Source organism: Melospiza georgiana, chromosome 3 (assembly GCF_028018845.1).
Source record: "Melospiza georgiana isolate bMelGeo1 chromosome 3, bMelGeo1.pri, whole genome shotgun sequence".
Lineage (NCBI taxonomy): Eukaryota > Metazoa > Chordata > Aves > Passeriformes > Passerellidae > Melospiza > Melospiza georgiana.
In genome coordinates, this window is record NC_080432.1 from 98,609,105 (window position 1) to 98,626,886 (window position 17,782).

General features: G+C 35.3%; 1 protein-coding gene across 2 annotated transcripts in view; it reads right to left on the reverse strand.

Moving 5' to 3' along the window:
- Positions 1-17,782, reverse strand: part of CSMD1 (CUB and Sushi multiple domains 1) — a 1,052,613-nt gene that overhangs the window by 193,725 nt on the left and 841,106 nt on the right. For both annotated transcript variants that reach the window (XM_058020501.1, XM_058020500.1), the window contains exons 22-23: positions 13,945-14,114; positions 7,161-7,317 (exon numbers count right to left, since the gene is read on the reverse strand). In XM_058020501.1, coding sequence (XP_057876484.1) covers positions 7,161-7,317; positions 13,945-14,114 — 327 coding nt within the window. The remainder of the gene's footprint in view (positions 1-7,160; positions 7,318-13,944; positions 14,115-17,782) is intronic.

The following is a 17,782-nucleotide window of genomic DNA, read 5'->3' on the forward strand; positions in this document are numbered from 1 at the left end:
TGACATATCTATCTATTCCCTTCTTTATCTCCTTTTTCCCCTCCTCTCTAGGTTTGGCATTTACATCTCTGGAATTGTAACCAAACAGCTTCATCCTCACTTTCTCAGGCTACCCACAAGACACAGGATATTGGTAGGTTTACCCCTGCTGGCAGGTAAGCTCTCACAATTCCCCATAGTGGGATCTGAATAGAATTAGGTAGAAGAAAGCAAGACAATGAATCAGTCAAGATAAAGACAGTTTGATAAGTGAAAACAAAACAAAGCAAAAAGCCCAAATACCCCAAACCCAAACAAGTGATGCAAACCCAACCACATATCAACAGCAGACTGATACCTAGTCACACCCTTAGCAACAGCTACTTCAGAATCACTTCCCCAGATTTTAATTGCTAAGAATGACATGGCATGGCATGACATGTGTCACCATGCTATTCAGGTCATCTGTGTTGCCTCCCACCTTCTTGCCCACGCTGAGCCTACCTGCTGGCATGTCAGAGCAAGTCACCCCAGAGGAGGCCCTAACACTGTGAAGCACTGCTCAGCATTTGCTGAAGAATCATAGAATCCTGGAATTACCAAAGTTGGAAAAGATCTCCAAATCTTAAATCCAACCTCAGACCAAACATCACCATCTCAACTAAACATATAATTAATGCCAAGTCCAGCTGTTTCTTGAACACTTCAAGGGACAATAACTACATCATCTCCCTGCATAGCCCCTTCCAGTTCTTGACAACTTTTTCAGTGAAGAAATTCTTTCTGAAAGAAGAATTAACTTGATGTATTCTTAACTGAAGAAAATTAACTCCATCCCATTCAAACCCAAAACAGATGGACAAACTGGCCACCTCCATCCTAATCCAGGCCTGTTCAGAAAAAGTATTTTGGAGTGCTCATACATAGGGTAGCATTTGCTCACAAAAGTCTATATGCCTAAAGATCTGTACCCGAAAAATCTGGTAAGATTTTCCTGAGATGGGAAAAATGCAAAACATCACCATGCCAGCATTTCCATCTACAAAGCATGGGTTAACATAATTTTTCAAACAGAAGGTTAATGCAGTGCTTATATTCACCTAATAAATGGTTTTCATTGTTTCTGTCTTAGAGATAAAAAAATATTTGGCACCTACTCTGTTTACCAGAGTAGCAGCTTCATACACATCTTTAAATTAAAAGTGAAAACCAACCTCAATTATAAAAAACTGTTACAAGACCAATTATTTTTTGGTCATACAAAGTTTTGAGGGCATGGGACAATGGAGAGACTATGTAAATGTTGAGTATTTTGGAAGCAGAAGGCAATTTAATTTTCTAGGGGAGGAAGGAAGGAAGAGACTCTGATGTCATCATGTTATTAATCAGGACTTCATAATTCTTGAACTCAAGGGAAATCATTATTTCTAATTTTTTTTCCTTCATTAATTTTTGTTTTTAAAGCCTGCAATTTGAGTTTCTTTCAAAATAATTTTTTCTATACATACAATATTCATTTGCAGTTACATTCACTTGGGGTTAGTCACATAATGGTACTGCTCTAAATAGGACCTGTGACTACCTCATACATGTATTGGTTAAGATGTACTAATTTGACAGTATTTGTTTTTGGTGTCTTACATTTTTACTGCAGTGTGTAAAGGTTCTAATTGGAACAGATCTTATATACAAATTAGTTATGGAAAGGAAAATGGAAGAGCTTCTTTTCATTACTGGATTGTTCTGCTAAACTGGCATTATACACCCTGAGGCATAGCCACTATATTTCTGAATTTAAGACTGATAGTGTGCTAGAATAATTGTCTGAGTCTGCAGTTTCAGAACATTGTTTTCACTGACATTCTAACCTTTTCAATTACTGTAGAATAAGAAATGAGCTAAATGAAAGTTCATTATTCTTTTAAATTAATTATTATAAATGCTTTAAACAATTTATAAAAATTTAGACCAACTAAGATTCACCTCCCATGCACTACCTTTCACTATCCCTTGAAAGCAGTAAGGTTAAAGAATGATTATAACATAGTACTTAAACTGAAAATTAGAACTAAATCTTTAGCAGCAACATAATACCATGAATGCTAAACCAGTGCATCATGTCCAAAAAAAGCATTTAAAATTTCTTTCCTTAAACTGAAAAGTATCTTCAGACCAATGAAGAGAATATTTTAAAAGTACTATCTATGCTAAATATAAAGAATCATAAATGCAAATGAAAATATTAAACCTCATTAAAAAGAAAAAAATTCTATCCATGCATGATCCTAAATCTGTGCTAAGTTCTGTGGACTGGAGCATAGCTCAGGGGCATGAACTCTTCTGAAAGAAATTATAGCCATGGAGAATTCTGCTTTCAGAATGGTCATCATGGTCATCATGGATTCACAATTTGAGGATGTTGCCATTAAATTATGATTTGGACCTACCCAACATTCATTTTCAAAAATACAAATTGTTTGTAGGATTTTTTCCAGCCCTCATTTCCATTTTAGCACAGAAGTGAAGGAGAATGTCTAATTTCACATCACAATGAAGTGAAGGATAAAAATAAAAATCAATTACTGAGGAGCTAACATGGAATCTCATTTTTAATCTATAGCAGCAAATCACGGACAGATCAGAAATCTAAAATCTAGCTAAAGAGTATGGCACAAATTCCTAAATAATTTTCAGACTTTAAAAAGTCTATAACTAGTTCTTCATGTTTCTGAAACATAGAGGAGTCTGTTGAAAGGCAGAATATAGTACTGAGTGGGCCAGTGCAGCCAGGCATGTTCCTACAGATAGTTGTCTGTCAGTATTTCTGGATGGACCCTTTCAGACTGACTTATTAGAATATATTTAAAGGTTTAATCTGTGGATAAGTGAAGCTTTTGCTTCTATTATTTACTGCACAGGACTGGGAAACCATGAAATTGCCATAGATAGCTAGATAAGCTTCTCCTAAAAAAGAAGATGTCTAGATAAGGTCCAACAGAAACTTCATGCTATTTCAGACAGACAATTGCCAGTACAAAGCACATGGAAAAATCCCTCAGGGCTCAGAAGAGTCCAAGGAGCAATTCTATAGTGGTAAAGGTCCTTACACATCATGAATATAGACATCCATCATCAGGCACCATGAGAAGAAATGAGTTTTGAGATTTCTAGATGGTACTGTGAAGGGAAAGAGTGTTTTCTTCTCAAATGTTTGGGAACTTCACTGAGAAAATTGTGCCCGGCCACTACAGTGCTGAGTGATTTGTGATCTGTACAAGACCAAACAGATCACGCAGTAGCAGCAGTAGGCACTACTCAGAGGGTCACAAAACGTTTGTATATGACATGCATGATAAAATGTAAAGGTATTATTTTTTGTTTTTCCAAGAGCTAAGAAAAGTGACACTATGTTAGAGGAAGGAGGATTAAACAGGAGCAAGGAAGCACTCGTGATACAAGTCAGAGTAAGTTCCGTGGATGATGAGTGAAATAACTATTAAATTTCCTCTTGTGCCACGACTGAGATATGGGAGTGGTTAGGCATGGCAGGGAGACTGCCTGTTTGTTATTCAGAAGCTGTACTGAACTGCTCCTTATTTAAAGTTGCAGGCTGTTACTTTTACCGGACAGCTGTGTTTTGCTTTTTCTGCCTGTCACTGTGTGGCATCAATAAGATTTGGGTTTGATACGAATGTCAATTTAACATTAAATGCCATTGACACAACAGCACAAAGCACTGGCATTGTTATATCAGAATGGGGAAGTATTTTAACTGAGCTGTGAACAGGAATAGCTGTGGGAATCCCTGTATCTAATCTTCTCTACCCAACAAAAATTAGAGGTGTCTCAGGAAGAATAGATTTAATCAGATGAGGGAAACAGGTCCCCTGAATAAGAAAACTGCAATTATGAAAGAAAAACAGACATTTTCTAGAAATCAGAAAAAAAAAAAAGCTGTCATACGTGTCAATAAGCATACACTTACATTTTTACATGCAGATCGCTACTGATGTCCTCTACTAGCAGGGAATTAAAGTCATCAAACTTATGTTGCCATTTCCTCAGCACAGAGATATAAATGTCCACAGTCATTCCCTCTGACAGCACTGCAGAGATACTGGAAGGGGACACTTTACCATATTCCTCCTAACACACTATAAGGAAATGGCTTTTTAAAACTGTTTTACACAAAGTTGACAAGCTGCCTTCTTTGTTCCTCACTTTTCTTCTCTGGTAGACTCATGTTCAGCTATTGCTCAAATTACTATTTCATTGACTCTTACTTCACCAATTTCAGGCTGAAATATTCTCCATTTTTCTGAAGTTCTTTCCTTAAATTAAATCACTGTAATTTTAGTTTTTACTCAAAATATTTCAGAGTTTCTCCAAACAGTTAACTTGAGAAAGAGTACAGATGTTTTCATGGTCTTTTCTAGTTAAAAAATACCTCTGCCTGTCAGGACAAATCTATTTACTTGAAAGCATCTTGTAGTTATAGATCAAAGAATAAGATAACTATAATTTCCAGCTTCCAATCAGTATTACCTGAATTGATTTCCTCTATAGAAGATTTCATGAGAAATTTCATGAGAAATTTCATTTAGAACTTAAATATTTTATAGATTTCCTCTTAATATCTGCTTATATTCTGATTTTACAGTTTATAAAAACACCTTGGATTCTGAGTTTATGAAATTTGGTTTTACTATGTTGTTAATGAGATTCTGAAAACAGTGATACAAGCTTCTTTATCCACATTTCTGTCCTCATTGATCATTAGCTTTTTCTTCTACTGTATTTTTGAATTTAACCTTCAGAATTCATACCATCTAAAAGGATGGAAAAGTAGTTGCACACAAACAAAATAGCAGACTTTCACATTAGTCTTTTTAATAACAACCTGCAATTTTATTTCTTAATTTCAATAGCAATAGTAGAAAGAAAAGTACCACAAACCCAACAATTAAGGGCAGTTGATGATGCCTTGTAGGTAACAAGAACTCAGCAATCACATAGGAAGTAACCTGAACTAATTAACATGATTAATTAGACCAGCACTTCTCCTATCTCTGTTTCATGATATTAATAATTCAATTTCATTCACTCCAGCATATATTTCTCATTTCCTTCAGTGAAACTATATTTTATCACTTTTTGATTTGTTTTAGTATTTTTAAAGTATCTGGCATAATGGTTCAATCTGAAAAGTGAATAAACTTCAGGGTAATCTTTCAGTTAATTCTGCTGTATACTATAGCTGTTTTAATCCAAAAAGATAATTATCATTTTGTAATTCATGTATTTACTGAATTAAAAATGGACATATTTGTTTGGTAACTGAATTTTAAGTGCACCAAAAAATTCAAAATCCATGAAATAATGAGTATAAATTTCTGCTATATATAATCTCTAAGATATTACTAGGATAGGACTTTCAGAAAAAGACTGTGAGTCAGCACTGCAGCCAGTTTTCAAAGCACTGCAAAAGAATATATCTTCTGCTTGTATTTTTACTTGCATTAATTTCTGAATGGTGAAAAATTTTACACTGAAGGGTTTGGAAATAACAGTTCCAGCAGAAGAAAATCACCTGGTTAGATGGTCACTGTCTCAAAATTTATTATATTGAATTTGGTTTCCTGAAAATAGATGTGAGAAATAAAGTATTAGTTTGTATTTAAAACTGGGGACTGTCTCATGTTAGAGAAATTAGGAAAAGAAGTCATTAGAGATAAGCTTTTCAACATGAATGACTGCAAATTGATAACATATGATAAAATAAATTAGACACTTGGTAACCAAAATAAAAAAAAATATAAAGTGTTATGCAGACATAGGAAAATAGTTTTTGCCTCTCTACTCAGTACTAAAATTACTTAGAAGATAATTACATAGAATCTTAGTTAGAAGATTATGTCAAATTCAGTCTACACACTGCAGAAAATGTGGAAATAACTTGGAAGAATAGAAAACACAGTTTAAAAACTAAACAAACAGTCAGGAAAAAAAGCCTTAAGACATGAATTATGGTATCTTATTTTACATAGAAAAATATGGTGCAGGAGAGGAAATCTTAAAATAAAGTGCAAAAAAATCAAGCATTTGGATGTAGAAATTAGACAAAAATTATATTTTTAAGTAAAATTACATTCATAAACAGTAGGTGGAAGTGGTCACGGAAGCAGCATTTAAAAACAGCTGATTCAAGACCCCTGAAATCAGAGCCCTTAAAATAAGATTGTTTTTAAAACAGATCTTTTGTTCCTTTACTTCCAAAGGAAAATGTCTGCAGTTTCTCTAGGCAAATTAGAGCAGATTTCCCTAGCCATTCTTCAGTGGTTCTCTAAGAAAAAAAAATCTAAAAGAATATTCCACAGCTTGCTCCAAAGCAAGGAGAAAACATCAGATGTACTAAACTGTGCAATGATTCAATTTCTGTGACACACTATGTTGGGGTACTCCACTCTGCAAGATTCAACAGCAATTCATGGAAAGTAATGTATAAGATAATAAATTGAAAGTAAATGGAACTTGGAGATTCCTTGAACCTGGAAAAATATCCTTTTATGTGTGTTGGAAACAAACTAGTTATCCCCAAAATTATTCCCCACAAAAAATCATTGTTTTCCCAGCAAAAAGGAATTCAATTAATTGCATACAGTCTGTGGGACAAGGGCACTGTTTGTGAAAACTTGTTCATTCTGGTCTCCTTCCAGTATACTCCACTCTGATCCTGACATGCAGTCAGGCCAGACTAAGAGTGTATACCCAGGTACTCATTTTTTCACTTTTTCTTTTTCTTTTTCTCTTCTCTTCTTTTCTCTTTCTCTTGTCAAAGTTGACTGACTGCAGAGATTTAATTTTCCAGTTGCCATGACTTTCTGTTAATTTTCTGCTAAAATTTAACAACTAATATATTCAACCCACATATATGTCACAACATCATAACTAAATCTTAAAAATAATTATGCTTTCTAGGTTTAAAAATGCACACATTTGCTTTCAACAGTGTTTTTATATTACTAACACCTATCCAGTCATGCAGACAAAGAAAGCACGGTCTCTTAACCACAGTATATTCTAGGAAATTACCTTCAACATTCAAAAAGAAATCACTACAGCTGAGAAATAAAAATTTCCCTACAAAGCAACCAATCAGATCATATTTATGATCTACTTACTTGTATAAGTCAGCTGAAATCCTTGGTCAGTATCAGATCCATTGGTATTAAACTCTATCCACATATGGTTAGAGGTGCTATTAAGAATAACTCCCATCATGTCATTTTTGGTGAAGATTCCAAGAGAGCGTGAAGAACTGTCTTTTCCATCATACACCTTGCAGAAATAAGAGCATGAAATTGGACATCAAATCTAAATATATGAAAGATTTTAATTTATACAATAATTCCAAAGTTAGCAATGTATTGCCAATAGTTTAACCAAAACCTTAATGTATCTATTTTGAAAGATATATAGCCCTGGGTTATACAGTTCAGGGAAATCTTAAATATTTTGTGCCCCTTCCAGTGTTTTATTTACTGAAAAGTCTTTTGCCTTTTCAGTTTTGTAAGCTCATCTTGAGAGAAATTAACATTTATATGCAATTCTATCTTCTGAGGTTTGGTTAACTAAGATTGTTTTCTGGATTATTCACAAAGGCGAACAGAAGTATAAATTCTGAAATTACCATTGAAGGTAAAGCCTTACAGACTACTCTGTTCTCTCCTGTCTCAATATATCAACAGCAAAAATGAGATTCTAAGTCAAACTGTCATCTTTTATCTCAGGCTCTAAGCCTGCAGCAATTTTGGTTTACTATCGGATTTACCAAAGACTGATAAATTTTCAAAAAGATATGTGAGTCTTTTTCCAAATTAATTGTAGAGATGTTCCCATTTGCCATGTTACTTTAGTGAAAACTTTGAATAATATCAACATATGTAATTTTTCAAATCCTGAAATTCTTAAGAATGCCATTTTGACTGTTCACAAATACATGAGAAGTACAAAATCTTGCCAGGAACATTATTTGTTTTCTTATTGCAAAACCTTGAAACCCACAAAGTACAAAAATAGCCTTCTGCAGTTTTGTTTTGTTTGTTGGTTTGTTTTCTCAAGATGACCTTAAAAAGCTAATTTCTTCTTTAAATTAAATAAATCTCCTCTACTTTCTTACGGAAAAATAAAGTACAATATAAAGTGTGTAAATACGCACCATACGTGAAATGTCATGTCAGTGCTTATACAATAGAAAGAAATGGATTTGAGCAGCTGGTTTCTGATATGAAGTGATAGTTTGTCCTTATCTCATGTGTCCAAGAGTGACTGGAGAGAACCAGCACAAAAGCTACCATTACAGTAAAAGCTACCATTACAGTAAATATTTGAAGCACTGGATCTTTGTCCCTCCACTAGCAGACCTTGTGGTACGGTGCGGATTTACACTGATTCCAGTGAGAAGCAGGAGTGACTCATTTAACAATCTAAATTGCTACGTCTGGGTCACAGGCAGTTGTTCCTATTTGAATGCCCAACTTGATCTATTAAAAAAATTTAGAAATGCTTCTTTTGAGATGACAGACCATTGCAACATTTGTAGGCGAGGGCAAACAATTAAAAGCAGTTCTATTTCTTGTGGAGAAAATACCAGCATGCCATCCATACGTAGATGTCTTGAAAGTATCATGTTCATCTCAAATGTCATTAACAAAACAAAATAATAAAAACAACATGCATAAAGATTTTTTAAGAAAATCCATGTGTTTACTTTTATAAACCAACATAGATATAAATAATTGCTTACTCTAAAGGAAATTTTGAAAAAAAATATATTGTGCCAGCAATTTATAGAAGAATACATTCCATCTTTATTATTGATGCAAAGATTGTCTTATACCAAGGCACACAGATGAGATGCCTCAGAAGATACAACCTATTATATTTAAGGTTCACACAAGCAGTTACACGTACTTAAGGTCCACCTTTCTTGGAAGAAATATAACTTTAGGCTATGCTAAGAGTATCTGAAAAATTACTTGGAAGCTTCTAACCATTGTCTTGGGACAGAGCTATGGATCAATTTCATGGACAGATTATGCTTTATTTATCAGAGCTGGAAATCTGTTGTACAAAGTAAAGAACCATTTGTTCCCTATAAGATTTATTTCCATAAATATATTATACTTGATCTGGGAGATAATACTTGAAATGGAATGCTCTAATAATTGTCATTAATTAAAAATGCTTTAATTATTGTCATCAATTAAAAATGCTGCCTATGTTTAAGAAAATATTTTTATTCATCTATAAAACAAACAAACAAACAAAGAAAAAACCCCACAGCTAAAGATTACAGACATCTTGTTTCAACAGTGTTCTACCTCACTGACTATTAGAGATACTCTTCCTACCTGAGGACTAACAAGTAAAGCAATAGAATCCCTCAAGATTAATCTAGACCCAAATGAAAAGAGCGTTTCATGAAATTAAAATTAGATATGAGAGATCCTGTGAAAACAGCCATAAAAAAAACCCAAACCGAACAAAAAAACAGCAACAAAAACAAAACAGGCTAGAACATTTTTGGTGACATTTGTCCATCTGTTGTTCACATTACAGACATAAACAAGTACTTATGAAGCAAGTGAAACATCATTAGTGAACAAATACAAGCACTCAAGCACTGAATCTCCCGTGTCCACACTGAAAAGTTGGTTGAACCATCCTAGGAAAGAAAATGCTTTTTCACCACTGCTTGTGATGTTAATTAATGTGGGCCCAGGATCACTCCCAATAGCTTGTGTACAACCATTGTGTCATGTCATATGCCACTGACTCCAGAGGTACAGAATTTCATAAACTAGCCTAGACTATTTGTCACTATTCATTCATATTTAGTACATACATTTAACCTATTTAGGAGAACCCATTTGAAATACAATTCACATGCTGCAATTACAATTTCCTCAGTCATGAAGGAAAAAAAAAGATCTATTTTGCAAAAGAGATGAAAATCAGAATATTACATTCTGCTTTTCCTCTTACCTTTGAAAAATTCACTGCAATTGCATTATAAAGATTCTGGCATAAGCAGCCACTTTAAAGAGCTATGAATCTTCAAGCGGCAGTTAGAACAGGGAGAACCAGGAGGATGAAGTGTTAGTGAGTGAGAAAGGATAAGCTCTAAAATAAAGCGGTAATCCAAGTATTCACTTTTGTCATATGTCCTTCAAAATGGTGAAACTGTTTCTATTACTTTACTTGAACTGAAATTTCTATCCCATTAATTCAAGGTCAAATTTTGTCACAACTATAGAACATTTGCCCACAAATTACAGACATTAACCTGCACACATTCTTCTTGAAAGCAATAGGTTTGACCCTTCCTCACGCACTTGTCTTACTGATGCCAGAAATACTCTTGCAAATTATATGCCATTCCATACACTCTACAGCCACAATATCCAGCCTCAATATTCCCACTTGAATACTGAGCTGATATATAGAGCTGCAGATTAGTTTATATTTTCAAAGCAAGTAAATAGTAATAGAGTAGGAGTCAAGTCATCACAACTTGATTGTCTACACAGTATCTATTGTCAGTGCATCCCTGGAACACATTAAAGCAGACTTACTAACGCCTTCACAAATCTTCCCTGAGAAAGCATAGGTGCAGAGGCTGCATAGGCCAGGAACTGTTTCTGAGAGCTACCTTATTGTGCAAGGTGCAAGAATTTAACATTAGAGGGGAAGTCAAACTGCAGAAGCTGGTCTGGGGGACAGTGAGGGAAGATTACAGTGTTGTTTGGAGCTATGTTTAGAATTAATTAAGCCTAAGTATTCAGGGATGCCTCTTTTTCCCTATTTTTGAGGAACTGAAAGAGTTTGTTTTTCTTACTGGGGCTAAAAAATGCAGACAAAAGAACAGGACAACACTACAGTTATTCATGAGGAGAAATGCTCCAATAACATTGTTAATATATCTGCACCTGCTATGGGAATGTACAACACTCACCTGAAGGAGAAGGAAAGGAAATGCTGGCTAGAGTTTCTTGACGTTTCTTCAAGTTTCTTATTCTGACAGTAAAAAGAAATTACTTACAACTAAACTTACCCAATTTCCTTAACTGCAGAGATTTTATAGCGTAAATCATTCCAAAGGACACACTTTTAAAATATTCCTTGGAAGCTGGGCAGGCAAGGCCTGTATAGTTTGCTGACACTGCTAACATTATAAAATCCTTTCACTACCTCGTCATGGAGTTTGAAATGATCTTACCTCAAACTGTAGTGTTATATGCTTTGTCTGACACTCCTGGTGGGTTGATCTTGGGATTCTTAGAGATGAGTAATGAGGTGGTTGGCTTTCACAATTAAGGGGTGAACATCACATGTATGTTAAGAGAAGTTTTGTAAATGTATAGTTATGTTACTGTAATATGTCCTCCCCCTTGCACTGTTATCACGGGATGCCCTTGATAGTCAGGGAATTTGGGGAGGGTTAGCTTGTTACTATGGTAACACCTGACTTCCAATCAAGATGTAAGAAAGTGATCTCCACCATTGGATGGCAAGGAAGGAGTTGACTGACAAGACTTTAGGAGGGACTAGAGGTATAAAAGGCAGAGCATCTGAGCACATGGCAGATAGTCACAGGGGCTCCCAGTGCTCTAATTTTTCCTTATTTAGTCCTTTTGTTGTATTTTCTGTTAAGGTTTAATAAACCCTTGAAATTTTAAAATTGAGCAGTCATTTCTCACAGGATTGTTACATTATTATAACAGGCTTTTATCGGCCCACTTTATCACGCACTTCTGTGCAGCATTTTTTGCCCTTCTTTAGCTATGTTTCCCCACAGTGCCCCTGCCCCGGCCACGGCTCAGCCATGCCCTGCGGTGGGCAGATGGATTTGGCTGGAACCAGCTGTACCCAGCTGTAACTGGCTGTACCCAGCTGTAACTGGCTATATCTGGCTGTAACTGGCTATGTCTGGCTGGAACTGGCTGTGTCTGGCTGGAACCAGCTGTACCCAGGTGTAACTGGCTGTGCCCAGCTGTAACTGGCTATGTCTGGCTGGAACCAGCTGTGTCTGGCTGTAACTGGCTGTACCCAGCTGTAACTGGCTGTGCCCGGCTGTAACTGGCTGTGCCCGGCTGTAACTGGCTATATCTGGCTGGAACTGGCTGTATCTGGCTGGAACAGGCTGTGCCTGGCTGGAACCGGCTGCATCTGGCTGGGGTAGCCTCAGCCTCTCCTCACGGAGCTGCAGCTGCTGCCAGGGATGGGCGCTCACACCCAGTGCAACATTATGTACATAGAGATTTTCTTGTAAAGCAGAGTGAGATACTGAGTTGGGAAAATGCCCTGTATTTCAGTACAAGGTTTATAAATACTCTTAAGCTTAGTGCATCTTGCAGCTTCCACAGTGGAGCACAAGATAGAAGGCTGGGGTTTATAACACATTTTGCTCGTATTTTGGGTGCAGATAGGAAAGAAAGCAAGCTTTAAAGTCTATAACCCTGCCAACATGCTGATTCCAATGGAAATATGTAAAATGACATCCTGGCATGGGAATAGAGAGGAAATAGACTTTGTTTTCATCAATGCAGGTAATAGAGAGACCTTAATTGGTGGAAGAGGGCTTAATTGTATAAATGGAAGCTGTGCTGAGGGAGCTGACTCAAAACCAGAGAACAGTCCTTGCAGTTCAGGCATCACCACAATTTTGCCTTTGCTTCCTTTGGATCCTCTGAAGTATTGTGCTAAAAGGTCTATAAAATAAAGTATCTAACAGTTTGCTCAGAACAGTTTTGTCTCAGGCAAATCTTTCTTGTGTCTCCAGGGAATATCGCTAAGTATGCTGGACACATTACACATGAGATTTTCTGAAGGATAACTGAGTTTCTTGAATGTTTCTTTAGAGTTTTCTAAGGGATTTTGTTTGTTGTAGATTTTAAAGTAGTTTATTAAATTATTTACAAACCATATATCTGCAAAGCATCTGGGAGACTTATGTACCACATTCTAGCCACTCAGAGGGCAATTAAGTTCTTTCTTCCCTGCTGCATCTCTTCAAAGCAAAAATACTTTTGGGGATCTGCACTGTCAGACCATGGATAATAGGAGCAAAGGACAATACAAACCACATATTTCGTCCACCTACTCAATTCCCTTTGGTCTAAAAGCAAAACCAAGGTCTTGCACTGTTTTATACGTGGTAGCATTCATTATCAATGTTTTTGTGGGTAAAGACAGAGAAAATGCTGTTGTTTTGATTGTAATTTTCTAATTTATAAACTGAAATATAAGTTTTGCTTATTTCATGGTCAAATGAAGTACTTGTGGGAAAGAAGAGATATAATAACAAAGATATAAATGTCTATATTAAAATGAAGTCCTTTTTTCCTCTCCACCTTCATCCTGTCTGTAAATGCCTTGTTTTCTGCAGGAAATTAATTGCCACACTTAATTATACAAGGAAGCTCTTAAGATGATGAAATGGATAAAAGTATAGCCACCAATATTTGATCCATAACAATTATATCTTTAAACTCCTTGTGAGAAGCACTTGGTGCAAATTAAAAAAAATTAAGAGACAGCAATTTCTAACATGTTAAATGGGTTGCTGGAACATATCCAGAAAGGAAATTGCTAACTGAATTCTGAATACTTTGTGATTTTAAGTATTAATTAACCAAAAATTTGGGAACATTAAAATTGAAACACTTGGTTAATGTTCAAATTTTAGGTTTCCTTTTAAGATTTAAACCACTTTAAACAGTCTAATACTTCTGGAAATGTAATTAAAATCACAATGTCTCTGATAGTTTCCTTGAATCTAGTATCAAGGCAGTGACGCTATCCACCTTTTGGATATGAAAAGAAAGATAATTGCCATTGGAAACAGATTTATTAATGCAATGTGAATAGTTAGCATAGAAAGTGAAATAATTTTCTTATTACCTTAACAATATCTCCCTCATGCAGCTGAAAGGTCCTGGCTCTAAGACGGATCCCTTTTCCCGCCTCAGTTTCAATTTTATAGATACATTCATGGTTGTTGTCATAATTAGATGGAAAATTGGGAGACAATAATGTTCCTTCATTTCCAGAGACAGTTGCTCCACATTCAGCTAAAGAAAATAGACACATTAAAACAAAAGAAGTGAATTATCCAATTCAAGAAAATATGAGTTATTAGCAATAATATTTAGACTCTATGAAATCTCTAACAGGCTATCTAGGAAAAGTATATTTCTATCAGGTCTCATCTGTAGGACCAACTCCTAAAAACCCTATCAAAGCTGCCATCTCCTGTATTTCACTGGGTCTGTTTATTATGTGCACTTACATGCTTTTACCTTCAATTTATCCCCTAGTCCTCCCATCAGACTAACAATAATGGAGGTTTACCTGGATACAATAAAAATTGAATGCTTTTTTGAAATATAGTTATTGTGGTAACGTTTCAAATAAGCATAATATTGATTTTACCTCTGTATTCAGGTTTACAAATAAGTATTAAAAAAAGCAGACAGTAAGCTCAAAAAAAGAAAACAAAACCAAAAAAACAAATAAAAAACCAATCTGGTACTAAATCAAGAACATTCAAACATGTTTTTCTCTACCTGGAATAAAACAAACAAAAAAAAAATAAACAAATCAACATTTATTGACATCAGTCAATGCCAAGGAGACAGATCCTTTCCTTTCTGGGTAAAGAGTAGGTGAGTCTTTTTCACAGCCATCTGTAGTAGGCACCAATTGACACTTTCATTAGACATTTCTTGTTGTAGCTCCCCAGTAAAGAAAATAATAAAGAGCAGGAGGAGTGGTATGTTCCAGACCATGGACTCAGTTTGAATTTTGAATAAAGACTAATAAAATTATGCCAAATATGACAAATATGCAACATAAATTCCACCACATAGATGAAAACATCTAAACAGACAGCAAATAGTATTGGTGTACTGTTCAAAAAGATATTAAAACTACTTAAAAATGACCTAAAAACACCTTATAAAATCCCACATTATCATTAACATACCAGCAATTAATCTTCAGGTTGTTTTTAGGTGTATGAAATTGATATTGATATCTCATTTTTCAGTCTAGAGATAAAATACCTTGTGGTTTTTTGACCAAAACATCATCAGACCTCATGTGGAGTTTTGTAAAAACAAAACAGATAAAATAATAATAAATTAATATATTTTACAATTAATTGTAAAATAACAGATACGCCCTATCAAAGAAGGTGTAGGTGTAGAAAAAATCTGTATTTTTTCTAAAAATATTTAATAGATTTTTAGGGGTTTTAGGATGGTAAAGCATTTATTTGGGAAGAATTCAAGAAGCAATATATGATTTATTTGCAAAGAAACTGTCTAAACATTTTGGTTTTATATTTCTGAGGCTTCACAGATACCAATTTATGTCCCTCTTGCTTTTGAAAAGTATAAAAAGAGATTATTTTTACTTCCTCCCTACAATGAATCTGAAGAAAGAAAGGGAGTAAGAAGGAGAAGGAGAGGACAGCAGGGATGGATGAAGGGAAGTGGAAAGGAGGGAAGTAAGGATGAAAAGGGGAACAAGGGAAGGGGGAATGAGCCAAAGACAATCCTACATGAAGCCTCATTTTTAGTCTGTGTTTGGGATCTCCTTAGGCAAAATGAAAAAGGAAATCACCAATAAACTGGTTTAGGATCTTTATCTAGCCTGTTAAGTTAGAGCTCATTCGCTGTTTTAATGTAGAGCTTTATATTCTCCCCTTCCTTAGCTTCAAATTTGCACTACATTATATTCAACAGGCAGAAGGATGTTGGAGAATAAGAACCCTTGCCACCAAGCTTCAGACAGATGAACTCTCTCCTTGTTGGAGAATGTAGAATGCATAAGGTATTTCTAACATGTTCAAAGTCACTTTACATTGCCTAAATGTTTCAAAGAACTGTAGTACACTGAGAAATTAGATTTTTACTTCAATACTTCTATGGTAAAGCATGTCAAGTGTGTGATACTTATCACATATGGCTTCATATAAATGTCTCTCTGTACCTGTTGGTGTGTACATATCCATATGTAGCTATTTTTGTCTTGGATTTTAGGAAGAAGGTGGGACTGATAAGGTTTATAAAATGTAATTCAAAGCAATGTCAGAATTAATGCCACATTAATGTAAAACATTTACAACACCAGTACTCTACACTACTTTTCTGCAAACAAGTACTTGCCTAGGTAAAGGCAAGGCAAAAAACCAATGGTCCCTTAGGCCTCATCAATATCTTCTTATCTATCTCCTTTAAAGTACTAGAAAAGCCCAAGTACATTGTTGAAGAGAAAAAAGTATGGAAGCAAAGGATTTTTTCTTACTTAATGTTCATGCAATATTCTTAATTTTGTTTCAGTGACTGTAAACCACTAAGACATATGTAGTTATAGAGAAAGTGTACAATGAGCTTTCCAAAATCTAGAACTTGACACATTTCTTCATCCAATAGGTCTATGTTCCAAGGTTGAAAGCCATGGTAATTTTAGATCTGTGAATAAACTATTCACATGTAAGGGATAACAAGAGTTAAAAAATACAATCAAAATACTACTACCCTTCTAAAATATGGTACTCTCAGAAAGAAGCAGATGTATTCTAACATTATCAATTATTTACTAAACTCCAATTACATGGCAAAGTTCTCTGAACTCGTTAGCACTCATCTACCTCCAATCCATGCTATAAAACCATATTCATGTTACCCTTTTTCAAATCCCTTGCAAATACCTGACAGCTATTCAATTTCATCAGGCCCCATCATTCCGTTCATTATCATGACAAAGGCTTGCTCATGTCATCGGGCCAGTCAAGTTCCCTACCTCATCTTGTGTCAGTCAGCAAATCACTAACACAGACCCGAGAAAGAGGCTTTCAAAGGAAGTTAAGCCCTTCTTTGTAATTTCCCTTCCTGAATATATTCAAAGCCTGTCACAGCTTAGATTAAAGTTTTCTAGCTGTATTTTGCTAATATTAGGATATCAAGTCAAGGCCATGTTTAATTAGCTCCCCCAATTTCTTGGCTGGGAGATTTAGGTGACTTTTTTTGCAAATGAAATGTTGTCCTCATCCATAGAAAAATTCCTTTTTTTCTCCAGGCTGTTGGAGCTTCTAAGTGTGCTAATTGAAATCTCTGCTATTTGTGACCAATGTCCAGATGTAGAGCAGACCTTATGCCCCAAGAACTTCAACTGACCATTTTTCTAACTGCTCCCACACCCTGCCATCCAGAACTGCATTGCCAGGCTTCCCATAATTATGAACTAGAAACTCAATGAAATGCAATACTGAGTCTAGCCTTGGCAACAGGAAAAGCTTAAGCAGTCAAAGGCATGTCTCCCCTTCAAGGCCCTAATATTTTACTGAATAGTATGGGAAAATGGCATGGGAAAATGTTTTCATGTTTTTTCTTTAAAAATATTTACACTAGCTGATACTGCTGCTACTTCTTCATATCATAATTAACACATGCAGCCAGGATGTGTGACACCTAAATTCAATTCATTTTGCCTCTGGGGATTTGAACATGAATCTTCTATGAATTCTGCCTCACATAAAGAGACTTGAAAATCAGTCACAAAGCAAACAAATGTTGACTAATCTCTTTAGCACAGTGGGTAGGGCATTAAATAAGGGAGAAGGAATACTTCTTTGAAGAAACTCATACATTAAACAGTTGGGAAAAAAATCTGAAGTAACTCATGAATCAATATTCACTGTTACCTTGTGAGCACTGAACTACTAGACTGGAAA